The sequence below is a fragment of the Fringilla coelebs genome, assembly GCF_963513975.1.
Source record: "Fringilla coelebs genome assembly, chromosome: 7".
In the NCBI taxonomy this organism is placed as follows: domain Eukaryota; kingdom Metazoa; phylum Chordata; class Aves; order Passeriformes; family Fringillidae; genus Fringilla; species Fringilla coelebs.
The window spans coordinates 30,266,595-30,284,959 of record NC_140035.1 but is presented as its reverse complement, the minus strand read 5'-3'; the positions used below and the strand labels follow the sequence as shown (position 1 = coordinate 30,284,959).

General features: G+C 38.8%; 1 protein-coding gene across 3 annotated transcripts in view; it reads left to right on the top strand.

Moving 5' to 3' along the window:
• The window catches only part of MYO1B (myosin IB), a 101,889-nt gene extending 86,462 nt beyond the window's left edge, over nt 1-15,427 (top strand). For 2 of the 3 annotated variants that reach the window (XM_084208912.1, XM_084208911.1), the window contains 8 exons: nt 792-878; nt 4,019-4,093; nt 4,491-4,625; nt 5,472-5,578; nt 8,093-8,225; nt 9,706-9,858; nt 10,742-10,869; nt 13,359-15,427. In XM_084208912.1, the coding sequence (XP_084065038.1) occupies nt 792-878; nt 4,019-4,093; nt 4,491-4,625; nt 5,472-5,578; nt 8,093-8,225; nt 9,706-9,858; nt 10,742-10,869; nt 13,359-13,482 (942 nt within the window). In that variant the 3' untranslated portion in view covers nt 13,483-15,427. The remainder of the gene's footprint in view (nt 1-791; nt 879-4,018; nt 4,094-4,490; nt 4,626-5,471; nt 5,579-8,092; nt 8,226-9,705; nt 9,859-10,741; nt 10,870-13,358) is intronic. The other variant, XM_084208913.1, reaches the window with a different exon arrangement.
• The last annotated feature ends 2,938 nt before the right edge of the window (nt 15,428-18,365 follow it).

Here is an 18,365-nt window from a genome sequence, read left to right as displayed (position 1 = left end):
TCTGATAACTTACAGCTTGACAAGTGCAGATACAGGGCTAGAGCTGCTCTGACTGAGCCTGTAGTACTGGAACTCTTCCTTGAGTGTTTTCATCAGATAACTGAACAAAAAATGTTGCTGGTATCTCCTAAAATGCGACATTCTGTTAAGTTGCCCACACATGCCTCAAATTGCTTTCCTAAAATGGAATGATTGATGAAAGGTAGGAAGGTGCCTATCTCTTTGTACACGAGGAATGCGCCAGGTTTGATGGCTTTACCCTTAATTCCACAGACAGACTTCATTTTAACATGGAGATTTTAACATGGCTGGAGGTTTTGGGGTTTTTTTTAAATACATAATGATCAAAATTAAAAAAACCCTGCAGGATAAAAGTCCTCATTACAATGCTGGAAAGTCACCATGACACATAGCTCCAGAGCTGATTCTGTCCTGCCCAGGCACTTGCCAGTGGAAGAAGTGACTAGACAGTGAGATCTTAGTAAGTGTTCTCACGTGCATCACTTTGGTCGTGACACCACAGGCGAAGCCCTCCCATCAGAACCAGCTCATGGGAGGCACGCACAGAAGAGCAGGAGGAAGGGCTGGCAGTGGATAACAGGGCTGAATAGCACGATTCCCACCTGTGCATGCCACCTCAGCGGCAGCGGAGGCTTTCTGGAGCTCCTCCGCGCGCGTTGGGCGCCGGGGGCCGAGCGCTGCTCCTGCATCCCTTCCCTCCTGGGTGTGGGAGCGGCGTGGGCGCTGTCTGCTGCGGGCTGTCTCTCTTGTTCACTCTCTGAACCTTTTAGGCTCGGAGGGAGTTGAAACGCTTGAAGGAGGAGGCTAGGCGTAAGCATGCTGTGGCAGTCATTTGGGCTTACTGGCTTGGACTGAAGGTACTTTCTCCGGCACTCCCACCTGTCAACGGGAACTCGGTGGAGCGTGGCACACCTTACTAACACTTAATAAACAAGCAGTCGTGTGGGCTCACTAGGAGGGGTGGTTTTTTTGTTACACATTGTTTAACTTGGTCAGGGACTTGGCTGAAGAAGTCATAAATGAAATCGCCTCACTTACGGCAACATTGAGGCATTGGGGGGTTTTTGTCATATCAGCAAGCACAGGAAGACAAAAGTCAGATAAAAGGGACTCTATTACAGTTGTTGACTTTAAAAACTGACCTACCTTGGCACAGGTCCTATCTGGAAAGATTACAAGGATGTATTTTCTTGTTGTGACCTCTGCTTGTTAGAATGGGAAGTAGGGTGGAAGTGTCTGACTCTCAGTGCTGCTCACAGTAGAGCCCTGATCCCAGTGCTGAGGAGGGCAGGGTGTAAAGCCAGTGGTCATGTCCTGTTGCATCCAGCAGCCTTTTTAGGGCCTGGCATTGCACTACCTGTGGCTCGTGATAGCCATGAATTCCTAAAAAATTGAGATGCACAAAAGTGTTTTGTTTTCCATCCCTTGCTTTCAAGGACTGGTTGGCAAAAGAAAACACATCTGTAATCTGGAAAAATGTAGTTCTGCTCTGTAAATAGACTATGAAAATGGCATCTTCAGATGTTTCAGGTCTGTGCCCAAATGATTTACACAACACAGTTTTACAGATGCAGTCCTGAAGAACTGCAGAAATCTGGATCTGTTTGGTTTGGCTGGCAGTGACTTCTGCTAATAGGGATATTGTAGACTACGGGGGTAGGAAAGGAGCAATTCACTTGACAATGCAGAGCAAAGTTCAGGTCTCATATTCTTGTACTTAGCCTGACAGTGATGAAATGGGAAAAATAGTTAGAAAACATATAATTATATATAATGCATGTTCATTTGTATGTTAAAAAAAAAAGTCCATTGCAATACGTACATGGAAAACAGAGCTGGAAAATACAAAGGAGCCATTTTAAGAAGTCATTCTGCAGATCAGAATCACACTTTAGGTACTACTGCCAAAGTAGGTCTGTTTTTATGATTTTAAAACGAGGATATGTCCCTCCTGAGAACTCAGAGGCCGTTTTATATCAAACAGCAGCATTTAAATGCAAGCTGATGACTCCAAAACCTTTAAGGCACATTACAGCAGGAATACATTTCTGCAGTCTGTGGTTTTCAGTGAGTTTGGTAAATAGTGTAAGCTACATTTCCAATTTCCATCTCACCTGAAATACACAGATTTTTCTGAATAAGACTGTAGTCTGTCATTCCAATCTATCACTGTTACCACAGGTAGTTTGAAGGCAGAGTGTTTTCACCCATGACATGCGAGGCTGAAGAATTAAAGTTGATAAAAACAATGAAGATTAAACCAATACATTGTGAGGATTTTGTTTAGTTTTTGTTTTTGTTTTTTTTTTTTTTTTTTTTTTTTAATTGTATGCCAAGTAGATTTCAGTAGCATTTGTGATACTTTCCAGATTTAGGCTTTTCTGGAGCAGCTTGCATTTCTCAGTGCTTGCTTTGCAGCTTCCCTGCAGCACCAATAGGATGCGTGGGTGTCTCTTAGTCCCTTTCTTCCAAATTAATTTGCACACCTTGCAGCTCGCAAAGAATAATATAAAGCAAGATCATTAAGGAGAATCTATGGTGAGATTTGGGATGATTGTGGTTGGAGTGGCTTTGAGTGTGTTAATTACCTTCCCTGAATAATTAATAAAGTATGTACTCTAATTATAGAGCACTAAGCCTTGCAGTAAATGAGTGAATAAGGACTCTGATAATTTTTTTTCTCATAAGGTGAATGAGGAAAAAAATATGCACTGAATTTGCATGGAATGATGATGGCTGAATGCTGCCAGTTTTGTTGGTGCATCTTAATGTGTAATTAAGCAAAATCTGTTTACCTGTGGGGTGTATTTGTCCACGAAGGGTGACAGATTCTTGCTTTCCAAATGCTGGTTTATCTTGAAATGCATGAATTACTGTGAGGCAGAAAGGGATACATTTTTTTTCTGTGTTTTATGCTATGGATTTCCCTTTCTATTCTGGTTACAGAGAAGCCAGCAACACTTAGTGAGTTAGCTAAAACCACTAAATTTTGCTCTGGGGTAAATTATGCAAAGCCACGATGTTTTCCCTGGGTTTTGCCCAAAACCCCTAACAGGTGTGTTGCAGGCTGTGCCAGAGTTTGCAAAGAAATTTGAAGGATGTTTCAGCTGACTTGAGGTGAGCCTGGGTGTCACATAAAACTGCAAACCGGTTGGACTCTCCCTAATTGCATTTTCTGGATTTTGGTCTATCCTAATTAGCACTGATAGAAATATAAAAGGCAAAACAAGTACTCTAAAACTTGGACTTCCGAGTATGTATTAAAAATTAATATCACCTGCAAAAATTGTTATGGTGATTACTTTTATGATTTTCTTTTAAATTTTATTGGTTTTCAAATAAATTTTGGGAGCAAATATCAAGCTTGCTGACATTAAGCAACCTTTGTGTTGATTCTCTGTTCTTACCAAGCACCAAAATCCTATTTTTCTTTTGAAATGAAGACTGCTTGTGTGAAAAGAATTTTCTCATGCAGAAAATTCTGCAGAGGCAAAAAAAAAAAAAAAACCCAACACCTTTTTATTATAGCAAACTCTGTGTATTAAGAATTTTAAAGGAGAAAAATCTGGAAAATTCACCAGTTAACTCTGTAATTAACATCAAATAAATGCCACTTCAGACACAAGAAAATTGTATCATCACTGGTGAGGCCTCACTTTTTCAGTCCAGCTTTATGCAAAAGCCTATTGAATATAGATTCATGCTGTGAATTCGACAAGATTTGAATAATTTGCCTTTTTGGAGGGACACATTTCAAATTCCTTGACAAGTTTGCAAATAATTGCACTCAGGTCAGCTGAGGTATCTTTCAGACAACGTGGTCCAGGGTCTGCTTCACATAATTCAAGTGTGACCAGGTGATGTTCCTATTTCAGGGAACCCTTTGCATGTATGTATGCTTGTTTTAATGTTTTCTACCTTAGAGCTCGTTAAAAAAGTACCTGTGCAAACAAATGCATTCTTTATATTCATTTTGAGGGTTTGTTTAACTTTCCAGGTCCGTAGAGAATACAGGAAATTCTTCAGAGCCAATGCTGGAAGAAAAATTTATGAATTTATCCTTCAGAGAATTGTATGTATATATCTGCACAAAGTACATGTACACTTCCTGTGTTCTAAGTTTTTTATTTTCTATCAAATGTAGCTGTTGTGTTATGATGGTCTTTGTAAGGAAATGTTTAAGCACATGGAAAAGGGACAAATTAATATTCTGATATTGTAAAGAAAGGATAGCGATAATGTTTGGAGATATAAGAATTGCACTAAGCGTTTGCCACACTTCTGTGATACCTAAATCTGCATTTCTCAATATACCTGGCTTTAAAAATCCATATTCTATTTTATGAGAGCTGAGAGTTGCAGTTTGGTAACTGTGCTTTTTAATCACAGAGCATCTGCTTTTCCTTGCGGACTTCAATAACTCTGATATTCGAACATTAATAAAACATCTTGCTTCAATTTTATCACAGATGCAGAAATACTTCTTGGAAATGAAGAATAAGATGCCTTCTTTATCACCAATAGATAAAAACTGGCCAGCGAGGCCTTACCTTTTCTTGGATTCAACTCACAAGGAGCTAAAGAGGATTTTCCATTTGTGGAGGGTAGGACACATTCTGGTCCAGTCTGTGCAGAACTGGTTTTAAACAGTATTGTTCACAAAGGGTCTATTTTTAGGATGTGTTTCCTTTGATTCCAGCCAGGATAATTTTATTTCTTTGGAAGGAGTAGGTTTTTTGATCATTGCCTTTGGCCTGCAAGGGATATAACTATCCTGGCCACTCCTTTCTGGGGCTAGGGAGAGAGGTTTGCATCCTGCCATCAGCCTGTTAATTAATAGCTTGTAATACTTGTGTCCATGGCCAGGACTTAGACCTTCCAATGCTGGAAGTGCTGGGTGGAATTTTTTACTTATGAGCTGTGGTTAGCTGAAATTTGTTTTGGATCTTTGGACGGAGAGAACGGCGAGAATCTGTACAAGTGCTGATGGGATGTTTTACTGATCTTGTGGGCTGTGTTTTCTGTGAATTGTCAAGGAACAGTTTTTCTTTCTGAGCCTGAAAAACTCACCCTGTCAGCTGTGCCTTTTTCTTTCTCTCTGCCTACGTAAACTTCAAAAATTGTGGAACTGCATTCATATTCTGCATTCATATTTTTGTGAACTTTTTTAGCACACTCTTCCAATGAACGGTGTCTCATAGATTAAGCTCATGTTCATACTTACAGGAGATGTTTTATATACTGTTTCTGGTGTAATTCAAAAGTATCTAGAATGGGTGAGGAGAAAAACACCTCCCCTGTTTGTTATCAGTGGCACGTAGGATGGAGCTGAATCACTTCAGAAGCACACAAAGAATGTGCATCTTGAGCAATGAGCAAACATTAGTCTGTGGTGCTGTGAGATTGGGAAAGATAATTTTATGGTTTGTTTAATATATCCTGTTTTGTAGTGTAAAAAGTACAGAGATCAGTTCACAGATCAGCAAAAGCTTATATATGAAGAAAAACTGGAAGCAAGTGAACTTTTCAAGGACAAGAAGGCTTTATATCCAGCCAGGTAATGACTGATTCTGCTGCTTTTAGTGTACCATAAATTCAATATCCTTACATAGATTTGGGAAACTAAGCAAGATTTTGCTTTTCATCTTAAGCAGGAAAGTGCATTTTCCTTGTTTGACAACATCCCTCCCCCATTTGCCTTTACCACCCTGAAAACTGACCTCAGTTAGAAGCAAACTTTGTTGTTACAGCCACCATTCCTATGATAGCAAGAACTTCTGTCCAAAATCCATGGTGGCTTGTTGTTCTAACCCTCCTTGACCCACTTATGCCTCACAAGTTTGGGGAACTTGCAGGTGGGAACAACTTTCATCCTTTCCTCTCATTCCCTTCAGGCTGTTTCCTGCAATAATAAAGGTAGAGTGAGCTGGAAGTTTCTAAGTGACAGTGTCACTCACTCCAGGTGAGCTGTGCTGGGGAGCTCTCCTGTGTTCAATCTTGAGGTGAACACTGGGTAATTTAAGAGTTAGCTACACTGGTGCAGATCTTTTCGCAAAGATACTTATAAGAAATTTCTATTTCCATTCTAGAAATTTTTTATTTTTCTTTTTTTTTTTTCCTTTTAATAATGTGAAATCTCTGCAAATGTGTCTTTTGGTTTCTCAGATTATTGAGTTCTTTAAAACTGACAGATTCTTGTCATTGCTATCTACAGAGCCAGCATTATTCAAGAAAGTGCAGTAGTACCTAATTTTATTTAAGGAATACACTTCTTTTGGTATGCAGTAAAGCTGACAAAAGAGAGATATGATGTCCTTGATATAAGCTGGCTTACACTTTTTGAGTAAATATGAGCTTATAAATTGTGTTTTGTCTTGAAAACAACCATCTTGTCCATCTCCAGAGAGTTTTCTCTTAGAAGCTGCAGTTTGAGCAGAGCAGGAGCAAATAGAATGAGAAGCAAGGTTCAGCAGAGGGAGGAACAGGAATCTGCAAGAGTTTGTGGGAACAGGTCCATGCATGGACAAGCTCTGCTTGTTGTTTGTGTGTTTCCTTGGTTTTGTGCAATTTTTTTATTGAAACATTTCCTGTTTTCCTGTAATGGGCTCCATGTACATTTCTCTTTTTTTCCCCTTCAGTAGATCACTTACTTAATATCAATATATGCTAGCTTGTGGTTTGTTCCTTATTTGCTTTGGGATGTCTTTTTATGCTGGGAAAAGAGAAAGATGGCGCTTTTGGATTTTCCTATGAGCAAGCAGGTTTTTTTAGTTTTTAGTCAGCATGCATCTCCTCAGCATAGAGCTCCTTGGAAAGGAAGGAATTCTATTTGTATCCCTGGTTTGGTACTTTTTACACCAAGGCTGAACAATGCAATAACCTATAGCAAAATATACGCACACACATATATCTTTAAAAAAAAAATTATATATATATGTATGTATGTATGTATGTATATATATGAGAGTCATTTTTATCCAAGACATTCTTAAGTGGTATATGTGATAGAGGAACTGTTGATTCATTTCAGTTTTAGCTGTGACTTGTCATCATTTGATCAGGGAGGAAGTCCACAGGGAATCTGCTCTTTTGCTGACTATGATTTCATACCGCTAATTAATAAAAACCAAAAAACCCCAAAGCTCCAACATGGTGGAAAGTTGGAATGATTTCCCTGCCCTGCATTCATTTAGAAACATTTCCATCTCTTTTTGTCTGGTATTCAGAGCTGATTAGCTCCTACTGTTGTTTTGTTGTTTTGGGTTTTTTTAATCGGCCTAAGGGTAGAGAAAATTACTGTATAAAGTTTCTGATGAATTAGTATGATAATGGTTCATAGGATGTGGCTAATTTTCTGTCTGTAGTATAATTATTTAAGGAGAAAGAGGGGCTTGTGGGTACTAAAATTCCAGTATCCTTCCTCTTCTTTCCCATTTCTCTGTGTGCCAGAGATGCAATGGCCAAGGCACTGCTGTTCCACATCATGCATTGGCTCCTCCTGGGCTCCAATCTTGGCAAAGCTTTGCATTAGTGCTTTGACTGAAGTTAAATCACCATTTTTCAAGTGACTTCCAAACAAAGCAAGCAGTGACAATTCATCAATTCTTGGTCTGTAGTGAAGCCCTTGTTTTAACACCCTGAGGTGTGTAAAGATGGGGGAGTTTGCAGGAGCAGCAGATGTTGACAAGGAGCTGCTGCATGTTTCACAAACAACAGCAGGTCTGGAAGGCAAGTTCTTGTCTGTCACTGAAGTCCTGCCTGTCAGCATCAATAGGGTGTCAGTCCTACTGGGGGTTTATTTTCTGCTTTCACAGAGACTCTCACTGGGTGATTTCAGATTGCAGTTGACTGCTTATGCAAGGATGTTCATGTGCCTGATATCCAAAGCAACTGGGCCCGTTTAATTGGAAAATGCAAGGAAAACCCCCATCCTATTCTGTCTTTGGTGATAGCTTTCTCTTCATTCACCATCATTGAAAATGGTGTTGGGTGCATCTCCTCATGGAGCCTGTGCTGGTGTCAGGTTTGCTCCTTGCCTGGGCTTCATGTTTACCTCGTGTTTCCTTTGCAGCGTTGGGCAGCCCTTCCAAGGGGCTTACCTGGAGATCAGCGAGAACCCCAAGTACAAAAAGCTCAAAGATGCCGTGGATGAGAAGATCATTATTGCAGAAGTTGTCAATAAGATCAACCGAGCCAACGGGAAGGTAATCACATGGATTTGATTTATCCAGAAGGGTAATCATATTTGTTATAAATACATTGAAAGTGAGACTCATAGTAATCTGAGGATTTTTAAAATAATGTTGCTTTTATTTAACTTGGTGATTTTAAACACCTCTTGTAAATTTACATAAAGATTACTAAAATCTTGCTTTGTGGTTTCCAGCAACTTTTCCAAACAGAAAAGGTATCTCATCAACTGGTAACAGACTATATCGTGTCACAACTAAATGTAGTCTCTGTACTCAGCTAAGATATTCTATTCGCCAATTAAAGAAAATAAACATTTAAAGAATATCTTACTCAAGTATTTAGAAAACTTAACTTTTCCAAGTCCGTGCTGTCAGTCAAGCTTCTGATTATCACATTTTATTATCTTTTTAAATGATGAGTGGCATACTCTGCTAGCTTTACCTGCCTTCCAAAGCTCTTTGGAAGGAAGAGCCAAGTTTCTTGTATTGTTTGAATGAAGTTGTTAAATATGGTGGTTACCTTTTTATTCTGCCAGCATAGAACACATTTTGCATTTAAATTATACTTATTAAAACAGGAAGTATTATTCTGCCTTAGTAAACTTAATTGCTTTCACCGTATCTGTCTAAGTATTAGAAGTAGTAGATCTCAACTTCTCAGATGTAGATGTCATTTATGCATTTGTAGGAGTGAAATTAGGTTGCCCATTGTTGATGCCAAGTTAATTTTCTGGTTTAGAAGAAACTAATTAAATGAAGACAATATCTTTCCTGTATTTTCAGAGGCTACAGCTCTCAAGATAAAAAAAAAAAATTAATGAACTATGATTCTATGTGCTTAAGGCAGCTACTTCTTAATTTTAATAAAGATTTTATTCTTTAAAAGTTTACAGGAGAAAAATGTGTATGTGGATTAAGTTCTCATTTCTCTTTCTTACTATTTTCTAAGACAAATTTAAGAACACACATTTCATGCTTTAAAAATATTTGTCTTTTGAAAATGTGAATGCTTATCCTCCTAAAGGGTAATTCCAAGAGATAAAGGGAGGAGAACATAACTCTGAAAAGTACTTACGTGATTTGTGTTGCTCTGCATCACAGTTTTGGTGAATACTGCTCAATATAGAGACTTAGTGTGTGATGATTTTCCTGGAGATTTAAAGAGCATGAGAAATGAGGTTATCCTGATTTGCATAGTTTCAGAGTTTGACTTTCTGAATTTTACAGCTGTAAGCCAGTAATTAAAGGAACAGTTTATACCTAAGCATATGTGCCAAAATGAGCTAAGCTTCTCAGTCTATAATTAGACACATAAATAAATTTGACCTGATTTTAACTGATCTGCAGCTTTTACCGAACATCAAATGTTCCCATTTGCTAATGTGGGCCAAGCTTTTTAACTCTGTGAACTCCTTGGAATCGTAGTAGGTGCTTGATGAAAACCAGCTCTCTCCTCATGTGGACAATGACCTGCATTTTTGCATTTTCGCAGGCTGCATCCAGGATTTTCTTGTTAACCAAAAACAACGTTCTTCTCGCGGATCAAAAATCTGGGACTATCAAGTCAGAGGTTCCACTGGGAGATGTTACCAAAGTGTCCATGAGCTCCCAAAATGATGGATTCTTTGCAGTGCACCTCAAGGAGGTTGGTTATCACCCCATCACAAAATAATATGTTTTGTGTGCAGTGATGTGAAACCTATTTCTTAATTATCTTGTAGCATTAAATCATAGAGGTTTAGCTTGTAGGCTTAGAAATTTATTGAACTTTGCCATAGCTGAAAAAAACCCTTTGATTTAAAGCTACTGAAGCCAAATGAGAACAGTTTATTACATTATGAGCGATCATTTAACTGTGAAAATCAGACTTGTTTCACTGCAGTCTCTTCAGGATCAGAGTTTTCCACTTGTAATATGGTTCAGGTGCCTTGTGCCAGTGCTTTCCTTACATATATTGGTAGAATATTTCTCTTTTCTTTATGGGATGCCAAGAAGTCGACGTTGAGGCACAGTTAATTTGTTACTCAGTTCTAAGGAACTTAGTGCTATATTTGACTCATTGCACTGTAACCATTGCTCTGCTAAAATCATTAAGCTGGCATCTGTATTCTAGCCTAAATGAATTTGAAGACCTATATACAGTGTCTTTTCATACTCACTGCCATCATCCTAATCCTGGTATTGGTAATTTGCTTTTGTTCCTTTCCACAAGTATTGGAAGCTTGCTGTGGTGTATCCAGACAAGGGATACAGAAACACTTTTTGTAGGAAAATGAAGATGACCCTCCTTTAGGGCCAGAAGAGATTTTTTTTTTTTTCACCTTTCTCACCTGATTTGTAGATTATTTGGGTGCAAATGCTATTTTGATCCTGTACACTGCACTGCAATCCCTATTCAATTTACAAGACAAAAGATTGTTGTTTCCTTAAACTGGGAAGAGAAGACTCCTTGTAAACCCTCCTGCTTGGCTGCCATTTAATCATACTCAAGGTTTTGGTAGTCCTAACTGTTTTCCTTCCTGTTTCAGGGTTCAGAAGCTGCCAGTAAAGGAGATTTCCTGCTCAGCAGCGATCACCTTATTGAAATGGCCACTAAACTTTACCGCACCACCCTCAGCCAAACCAAACAGAAGCTCAACATTGAGATATCCGATGAGTATGTTTCTTGTTTGCTTAAGAGTACATTTGCTTCAGTGCTGCATGCTAAAAAGTCAAGGATCTGGTGTCAGAATAACAAAACACTGTTGTGTAGCTAATACTTCTTTTCTCTGGACAGAATACTTGTAAAGAAGGATCCAGTTTTCAGCGTGTGCTCATTTATAGTATTCATTTTGGCTTTTACGTCCCTGAAAGTCATTACAGAAAATGGGCTTTTGTTAAGGTAGTTTCAAATAGGGCTGTGAATCAGAATTGCTGCTGTAGAAATAATCAAGAATTACTACATTTGAGAGAACAATTTTGCATGTGACTGAAAAGTTCACAGGTTACTATCAGATATTTATAGAGTGGGCACTAGGTGCCAGGTTCTTCTGAAAACAACCCCAAAAGAATAGAAAGCCTGTCCCCAATCCAATGTAGGTTTATGAAGCTCTATCTCTCTTGTGAAGCTGTAACAACCTATTGGTTTTCGGTCATTAAAAAACTTTGTTTGATGAAAAGTCTGCATCTCAAAATAATATTTATTTCCGATTGGTACAGTTTCATATTTTGGTGTTAAATAAAGACTGCCCTTGTGGTGTTTTTAGCTATGGAATAAAGGTGTTTGTGTGTGAACTCCTGAAGTTTGCTGAGGAAGAGTCTCCCACTTAAGCCACCATTGCCATGTGCCACTTTTGTTCTGTGAAGTTCTCTTTTCAGTAATGTTGATTAGGTGGATTTATTCACTTTGAATAAAGAAGAAAAATTGGAACCCTTTAACAGTGGTGAAGTAAGGCAAAAACCTGAACCATTTTATCTGGCTGCAGCATACTAGGTGTGTTCTAGAGTCATGGTAGTGGATACAGTTTGTATCTGTTCAGATTTGAGGATTTATTAAAGACTAATTTTGCTCTTTCCTTGAAAAGAAAATCTGCCATTTTCCTTTGTTCTGTTACCAGATGTCATTTAATTTCCTCAAGAGTATGTGGTTTTTAGTCTCTAAAAGAGTGTGGCTATACCCTTCTAGTTTAAGGGGGGCTACAAAGGCATAAACTACTAAAGCTAAGTTTAAGCATGCATTGCACTAGACTGGACAGCCTACTTGCCTTAGGTCTGGAAAACAGCCTGCTTTCAGGGAGTCTTGCTTTTTGGGATGTGGTTTTTGTTTCTTCTCTTGCAGATTAAAAACACTCATGTGTGTACTGCTATTAAGTTTATCCAGACTAAATCATTTTAAGCTGTTCGCAGTCCCATCTGTGTTGATGCTGAAGCAGGAGTCTTCTCCCTGCTAGAGTTTAGACACAAGCTAGGGACTGAGGAAAAAATGTGGCCTTATTTTGACTACTCTGCTTTTTGGGAAGAGAGCTGATGTAAAAGTGCTGTTGATGCAGGGCTATGTTTAGGAGGAGACACACCATTCCCATGCATACTATCGGAGCAGTGGCTGTAGGAAAATGCAGCGTTGGTGACGAGACAATGGCTGTAGGAGCTGCACACATTTTTGGGGTGCAGCTCTTAGTGCTGCACCCCAGAAATGCAGTGCTGAGCAAGCTCTGAGTGCCTGGGCTGTGCAGCAGGAAAGCAGGACCCAAGGGCAGCTCGGCTCAGCAGAGGCCACTTCCTCCCCTGAGCTCTGCCGTCAGCTTGATTTGTGGTTTCCGGCTGCAGAGCAAATTCTTTGAAGTTTTTGGCCTCTGCTGGAGGACTTTTTAAGGATGCTAGAAGGGAAAATCGGCTGTATTACAAAGGACTTTTTAGGTCAGCAAGCCCTGCATGTGAGCCAAGAGGCAGCACCGCCTTGCTTATTGCTTTTAATCAATCCAGATCTGTGAGAGGTTTGAAGCTCCACAGGAGCACGTTGGTTTTCTGTGGTGTTTTTTTTTTAAAGCAGTTCTCCCCATTCAGTGAAATTTCCCTTCCAGTAAAAAGTGAAGAGTCAAATCCAGATTAATTTACCCTGAACTGTAGAAAATGTCTAAATTTGGAAATTGCTGGGCAGGAAGTGAATTTTCCCAGTTGCCGAGCAGGGGGCTATAAAAGCTGACTAAAGATTAGACATATGAGAGCTGCTGAAATACCAGATGTAATAAATTAAGCATAAATCAGTAGAAGAGAACTCCCGATGTTGCTACAGAAGTGTTGAGCTTCCATGAAAACAGAGAAGTCCCCTTGGCCAACAGTTGGAAATAGTCTTTGCTGCATTTCTGGTACATGAGAAATTCTGTTTCAAACTGCTTTTTTTCTAAAGGAATAGCAAACTGACTTGTAATATGTCCACAGTTATAGGCAAAAAGCAATCATTAAAAGGTACAACCTGAAGGAGATTCTAGCCCTACCATAACCTATGGCTGCTTTATTTATTCCCTAACTCTTTATTATTAATACAGAACTGAAAATGACATCTTTTGGAGTGATGCTTAGAAACAGCAGGAAAAGGCTTCTATTCCTTGTGTGTCTTTTTTTTTTCTCTCCACACTTAACTAAAGTTTTTACCATTCCCTCTCTTAGGTTCCTGGTCCAGTTCAAACAAGACAAAGTGTGTGTGAAGTTCATACAAGGCAGCCAGAAAAATGGCAACATCCCAACTTGCAAGAGAAAAAACAATCGGCTTCTCGAAGTGGCTGTCCCTTAACTGCAGCTGGTGACTCTCCCTTTCATGGACTTGTTTCTTTGTAATAGTGCAATTTTAGTGGTTTGGTTTTGCTATTTTTATCCTTTTCTGGAGCTGTTGATGGCTAATAGCTTTAGAAACCCTTGGCAAAACATTTGATCGATCGACTTTGAAATCTTTTTGTTCATGCCAGAGTTTTAACCCTCAAAATGCAGATTTTTATCCAGTGAGGCATTTTTACCAGCTGGCACATATCTGTCATACAACCAATCATTCTCTTTGTTTAGCAGCCATATTTTAGTGCATATCATAAACCCACATATTAATGGTAACTTACTTGTATTCCTTAGTCTAGAGATCTGCTTAACAGGAATTATACATGGCCTTGATGCTGGGTGGCCATTTGTGCCTGGTGTCCTTTTATCCCAAGCTGTCCAGGTGTCTGTCAGGCTCCTCATGTCCTGCCCCTGTGCAGAGCAGCTGAGCAGAGGCTGATGAAACAACTCCTGTAGCTCACACTAGGACCTGTGTAACTCAACCTCCTGGTCAGTGCAGCACAGAGACATCTAATTCTGCAAAATAGAAGGAATAGATGATTGCACAAGAAGCTACATGCATAATTTTATAGTAAAACATGCAGAAATTTCAAAACAGCATTTTTAATTAGGTCAGATGTTTTTAATGACTTTGTAAAGTAGAGATCAGCAGAATTAAAGAAGCTTTTTCTTTTTTTCACAAAAGCTATAAAGTTCAAAGCATATTTTCTGTTCTGCTATTCTTCTTTTAAATTATGAGTTAAGATTAGAGCCTGAAAAACGCAATAGTATTCATAACACAAGTAAATGCTAGTTATTTAAACAGTTAGTTATCAAGTGAAAGGTTTGAGCCTTTCTTTTAAATATTGGCATGTACAATGTGCAATAAAACATACGTGACATTTTGTGAGATTATTTATAATACACTTTTGTGTGGAAGAGAGCGGATTGGTGCAGACTGCATAGACAATGTAGGGGTTAAAATAGATCTGTGTTGTTAATTTGCAGTTTATAGAGTGTACACTACAGTTGTCAATTTGGGAAGAATACTTAGAATTAAAAAAAGAAAAAAAAATCCTTAATTTGGGGGTCTGTATATAAATTGGTATTATGGTAATAAAACTGTTCTAATTCTGTGCTGTTTGGTACTCCTATGTTATAACCATATTTTTGTACTCCAAACTATTTTATATAACTCGTGTGCCTGATGTAAATGCGTGCACAGAAAATACAATCAAGGGCCGCATTATAAACCTTCAGTGTAACTGATTGCACTTAATCTTTTATAAGCCAGAAGCATTAGCTGAAATCCTTGAGAGGAGAGATGCTTTTCCAGAGGGAAGGAACTGCTCACGTGAAGGGTTTGTGGGATGTGACTCTGTGATTCGTGGAGAAAGCGCCTTATATTTTTGCAGGCTGATATAGGACAGAGCAAGACCCTGGCTATCTGATGTGCAGTGCTGGAAGTCCAAGCATAAATAAAAGAAAGAGAAAGAAAAGTTCAGAGTGTCCTTCCTCTCCCGGTGGGGACGTGATGTAGCACTCACGGTGGTGATGTGATGAAGGCTCCTCTGGGTAGTTCAAGGTTAAAACAGTGTTTACTGCAATGGGTGTTCAAGTGCTAATGGTTATTAGTCTGAAAAATACAACTGGTTTGGGTTACACCACCCTCTGCTTTGGGATTAAATGGTTTTCCTATGATTTGGATATAAAGCAGTTGTTTTAACAGGATGCTTCAATGTTGCTGCTAAAAGTCGATACATGTGACCTTAAAGGTGGAAATAATCAAAAGATGTATTTCCCAAACTGGCAAAAAGCTGCCTCTTCCTCATAATTGTAGTTCAAACCCTTCTTCTAATAAATGAGTCAGATTAATAGTTTAATAAAATTTAAATAATTTTACATGTATTGCAATTACAGATGCTTGCGAAGGAGATTTTAGAATTGATTTGTGATGCAAAATTATGGTACTTGAAAGGAATTAGTCCATTGCCTTAAGAAGACAGCACATAATGATGACAATGTGGCATTTAAAACTCCTAAATCCTGTATTAGAATTTCTACTTGGGGAAGATTGGAGATTTGGTAAAACTGTTCACTCTCTTGGAAACCTTGCAGTAAGAACCGCATGAAGAAAATTATAAAAATTAATAAAAAAATAAGGGAAAAAACCATTTGAAATCTGAGGTAATTCTGTAGTTACTTGCAGGTAAGAAATGGGAGAGTGGATTAAGAACATCTGGATATTTGGCCCATGAAACTAGGGTATTACAGGATAATATTAGGATATTTGTCCCATCCCAGCCAGCCCCAGTACACATCCCTTCTATTTTTTTGACCTTTGCAGCAAGTCATAATAGCCATGCCTACAAAAGACTGGAAGAGAGACAAACTCCTCACCTTGGTTTCTCTTGTTTCCTTTCTTTTTCTGGACTCCAACAATTTCTATCTTGCACATTAGCTGGTACTTTGTGACAATTATCTTTTGACTCTTGAATACTTCTCAATGTACAGAGCAAGTTTTGCTGAACATGAATTAGATATTGCTCAGAGACCCATGGTATCTTGATGTTTAGATTAAGTATCTTGGATGTTGGAAATAAAAATGCAAGGTCACCTAACTACCTAGCTTTTTTTTTTTCTTTGTCCCTTTCTTCTGTTTTCTTTTTTCACTGTCTGTCAGATGGAGTTGTAAAGAGAAGAGTATTCCTCCTATGGTGCTAACCTTACTTTTGCATCCTCTACTTTGTAAATGCTATTCTTTCATCTCAAAGCTGGGCAAGGATCATTAAGAAAAAAATTTGATGCATGATGCTTTCTAGAACCAAATAAAATTCTGTTCTTAGACCTATATTTTCTCTATATCTGCATCTTTCTTACTGTGAAAAGAGCAGGTCACTGGGTTTTAGATTAATTATACACAACACTGGTGTGTGACTTCAAAAAAGAAGAAATTATTTTGTATGTGATTCCTTAAGAGGCAGCCTCAGGGATTCACAGTAACATTTTTCAGTCCTTTCCTCATTATAATTTTTAAAGAAAATTCTACCAACTCAACTTTTCTAACATTAGGTTTTAGACCAGTTGCCTGAGAACAGTAAAACCTGAGCCAGTTAAACCTGATTTTTAAAAATGACTTTGTGCCCCAAACCTATCATATTCCATGTGTTATGTCTTGTGATCTGTTTCCTCTCCTTTTGTGCTGAACAATTCTATCCTGATCGTTTTTTAAGATTTTTGTTCACCATACAAATTATGGAAGAAACTAAAATGTAAAATCAGGATAAGTATATTCAGTTTTAATTTGTGTTTCTTTTCTTTGCCAAAATGAAAGCCTTTTTCTATACATTTCTGGGGGGGAAAAGGAGGACTGAATTCAAAATTTTTATGTGAAAGGAGAAAATTTTCCCTCAGTAAATGTCACTGTTAATTCTTAAGCTTTCAGATCCTTAATCTTGAAGAACACAACATATTTTCCATATTCTGTAGGAATTCCATATTCTGTAGGAAATGGTTGTGGTTATTTTTAAAGGATTGCTCTGTAGTGTGATGGTGATGGGAGATGCACACACCTGTGCTGCTTTGGGCATTAGAACTTCCCAACAAATGTTTTAAAAGCAGAACTGGGCAGGACTCTGGGGATGCTGAGAATTTACACCAATGCAGAGCAGTGTGAATTTGAGGGAATTTGTAACAAGACTGACAAATGAGTTCTGACTCCTGTTTAACTTCCCTTCTAACTGTAGTGTTTTTTAGCTTACACAAACACAAATGTAAGTGGGAGGGACAATTGTTTGCCAATTTTTGTAAAACTCCTTAAAGTGATCCAGATTTTCTGGACACTGCTTTGGTATGTCACTGTCCCACGACCTTCCAGATGAAATGTAGCTAAAGGTTGGCGTCATGTAGCTTGATCTTGCAGCCATTCCAGCCCAGGGTTTGGGGGTTTGCACTTCAGACCTGTCTGTCTGCAGTTGTGTGATCTGCTCAGGAGTTTCAGGAGACTTAATTGAGGCAGTGGCATTCTCCTCAAGGACAATAACATTCACATGTCAGTCCCACTGACAGTGAGGCTTTCCATGTTCTGACTTGCTGGAGTGTTTCCTCCTGGACTTGAAGGTAAAGGGAGGTTTAGTGCATGGAAAAAAAAAGTTAATTGGCAGAGCAGAACTTGCTTCTGCTGAAATATTGAGCAGTAGGTGTGAACAGTGGCTGTTTTAAGCACAGACTGTTCAGACGTGGCCCGAACTGCCACGTTCTGTCTCACAGGGTAACTCTGCCCACAGAACTCCCTCTGCAGCACCAGATTTCCCTGGGCTTCTGAAGCAGAGTGAAGAGAGGATTGTGGTGAATTTACAGCTGCTGTCAGTAATTGTTGTGGAAGTTTGTTTTCATGTAGGTTGGGGGAGATTTGCTTTGGGCAGTCTCGAAAAATTAGTTGGAATGCAAAGAGGAAAAAAGTACTCCTATGAATTTGTTGGTTTTAAGTAAACACATTGCTATTTTATGTTTGCCTGTGTTTGTCTACAGTAAACTAGTGCTATTTAAAGAATTGGGATTCTGATATCAACTTAATCTCATCATCAGCTAGAACCAGTTCTGCCCCTGTTCCCTTCCACTCATGGATGAATACTCAGACTTAAACTCAAAATGAGAGTGAGGACAGTCCGAGACCATGGAGTTAACTTTGCTTATAAACAATTGATGAAACTGAGTCCTAAAACTGTTAAGAGACAGATTGGCTCTCTCCTTCATTCTAAACCTTTAAACCACTGACATCTGGCTGTGGTGTGATTAGGCAAAATTATGAAGTATGAGGCACAAAAGGCTTTATATGTGAAAGCTGATTTCCAAGGCTGCTCCCTGCAC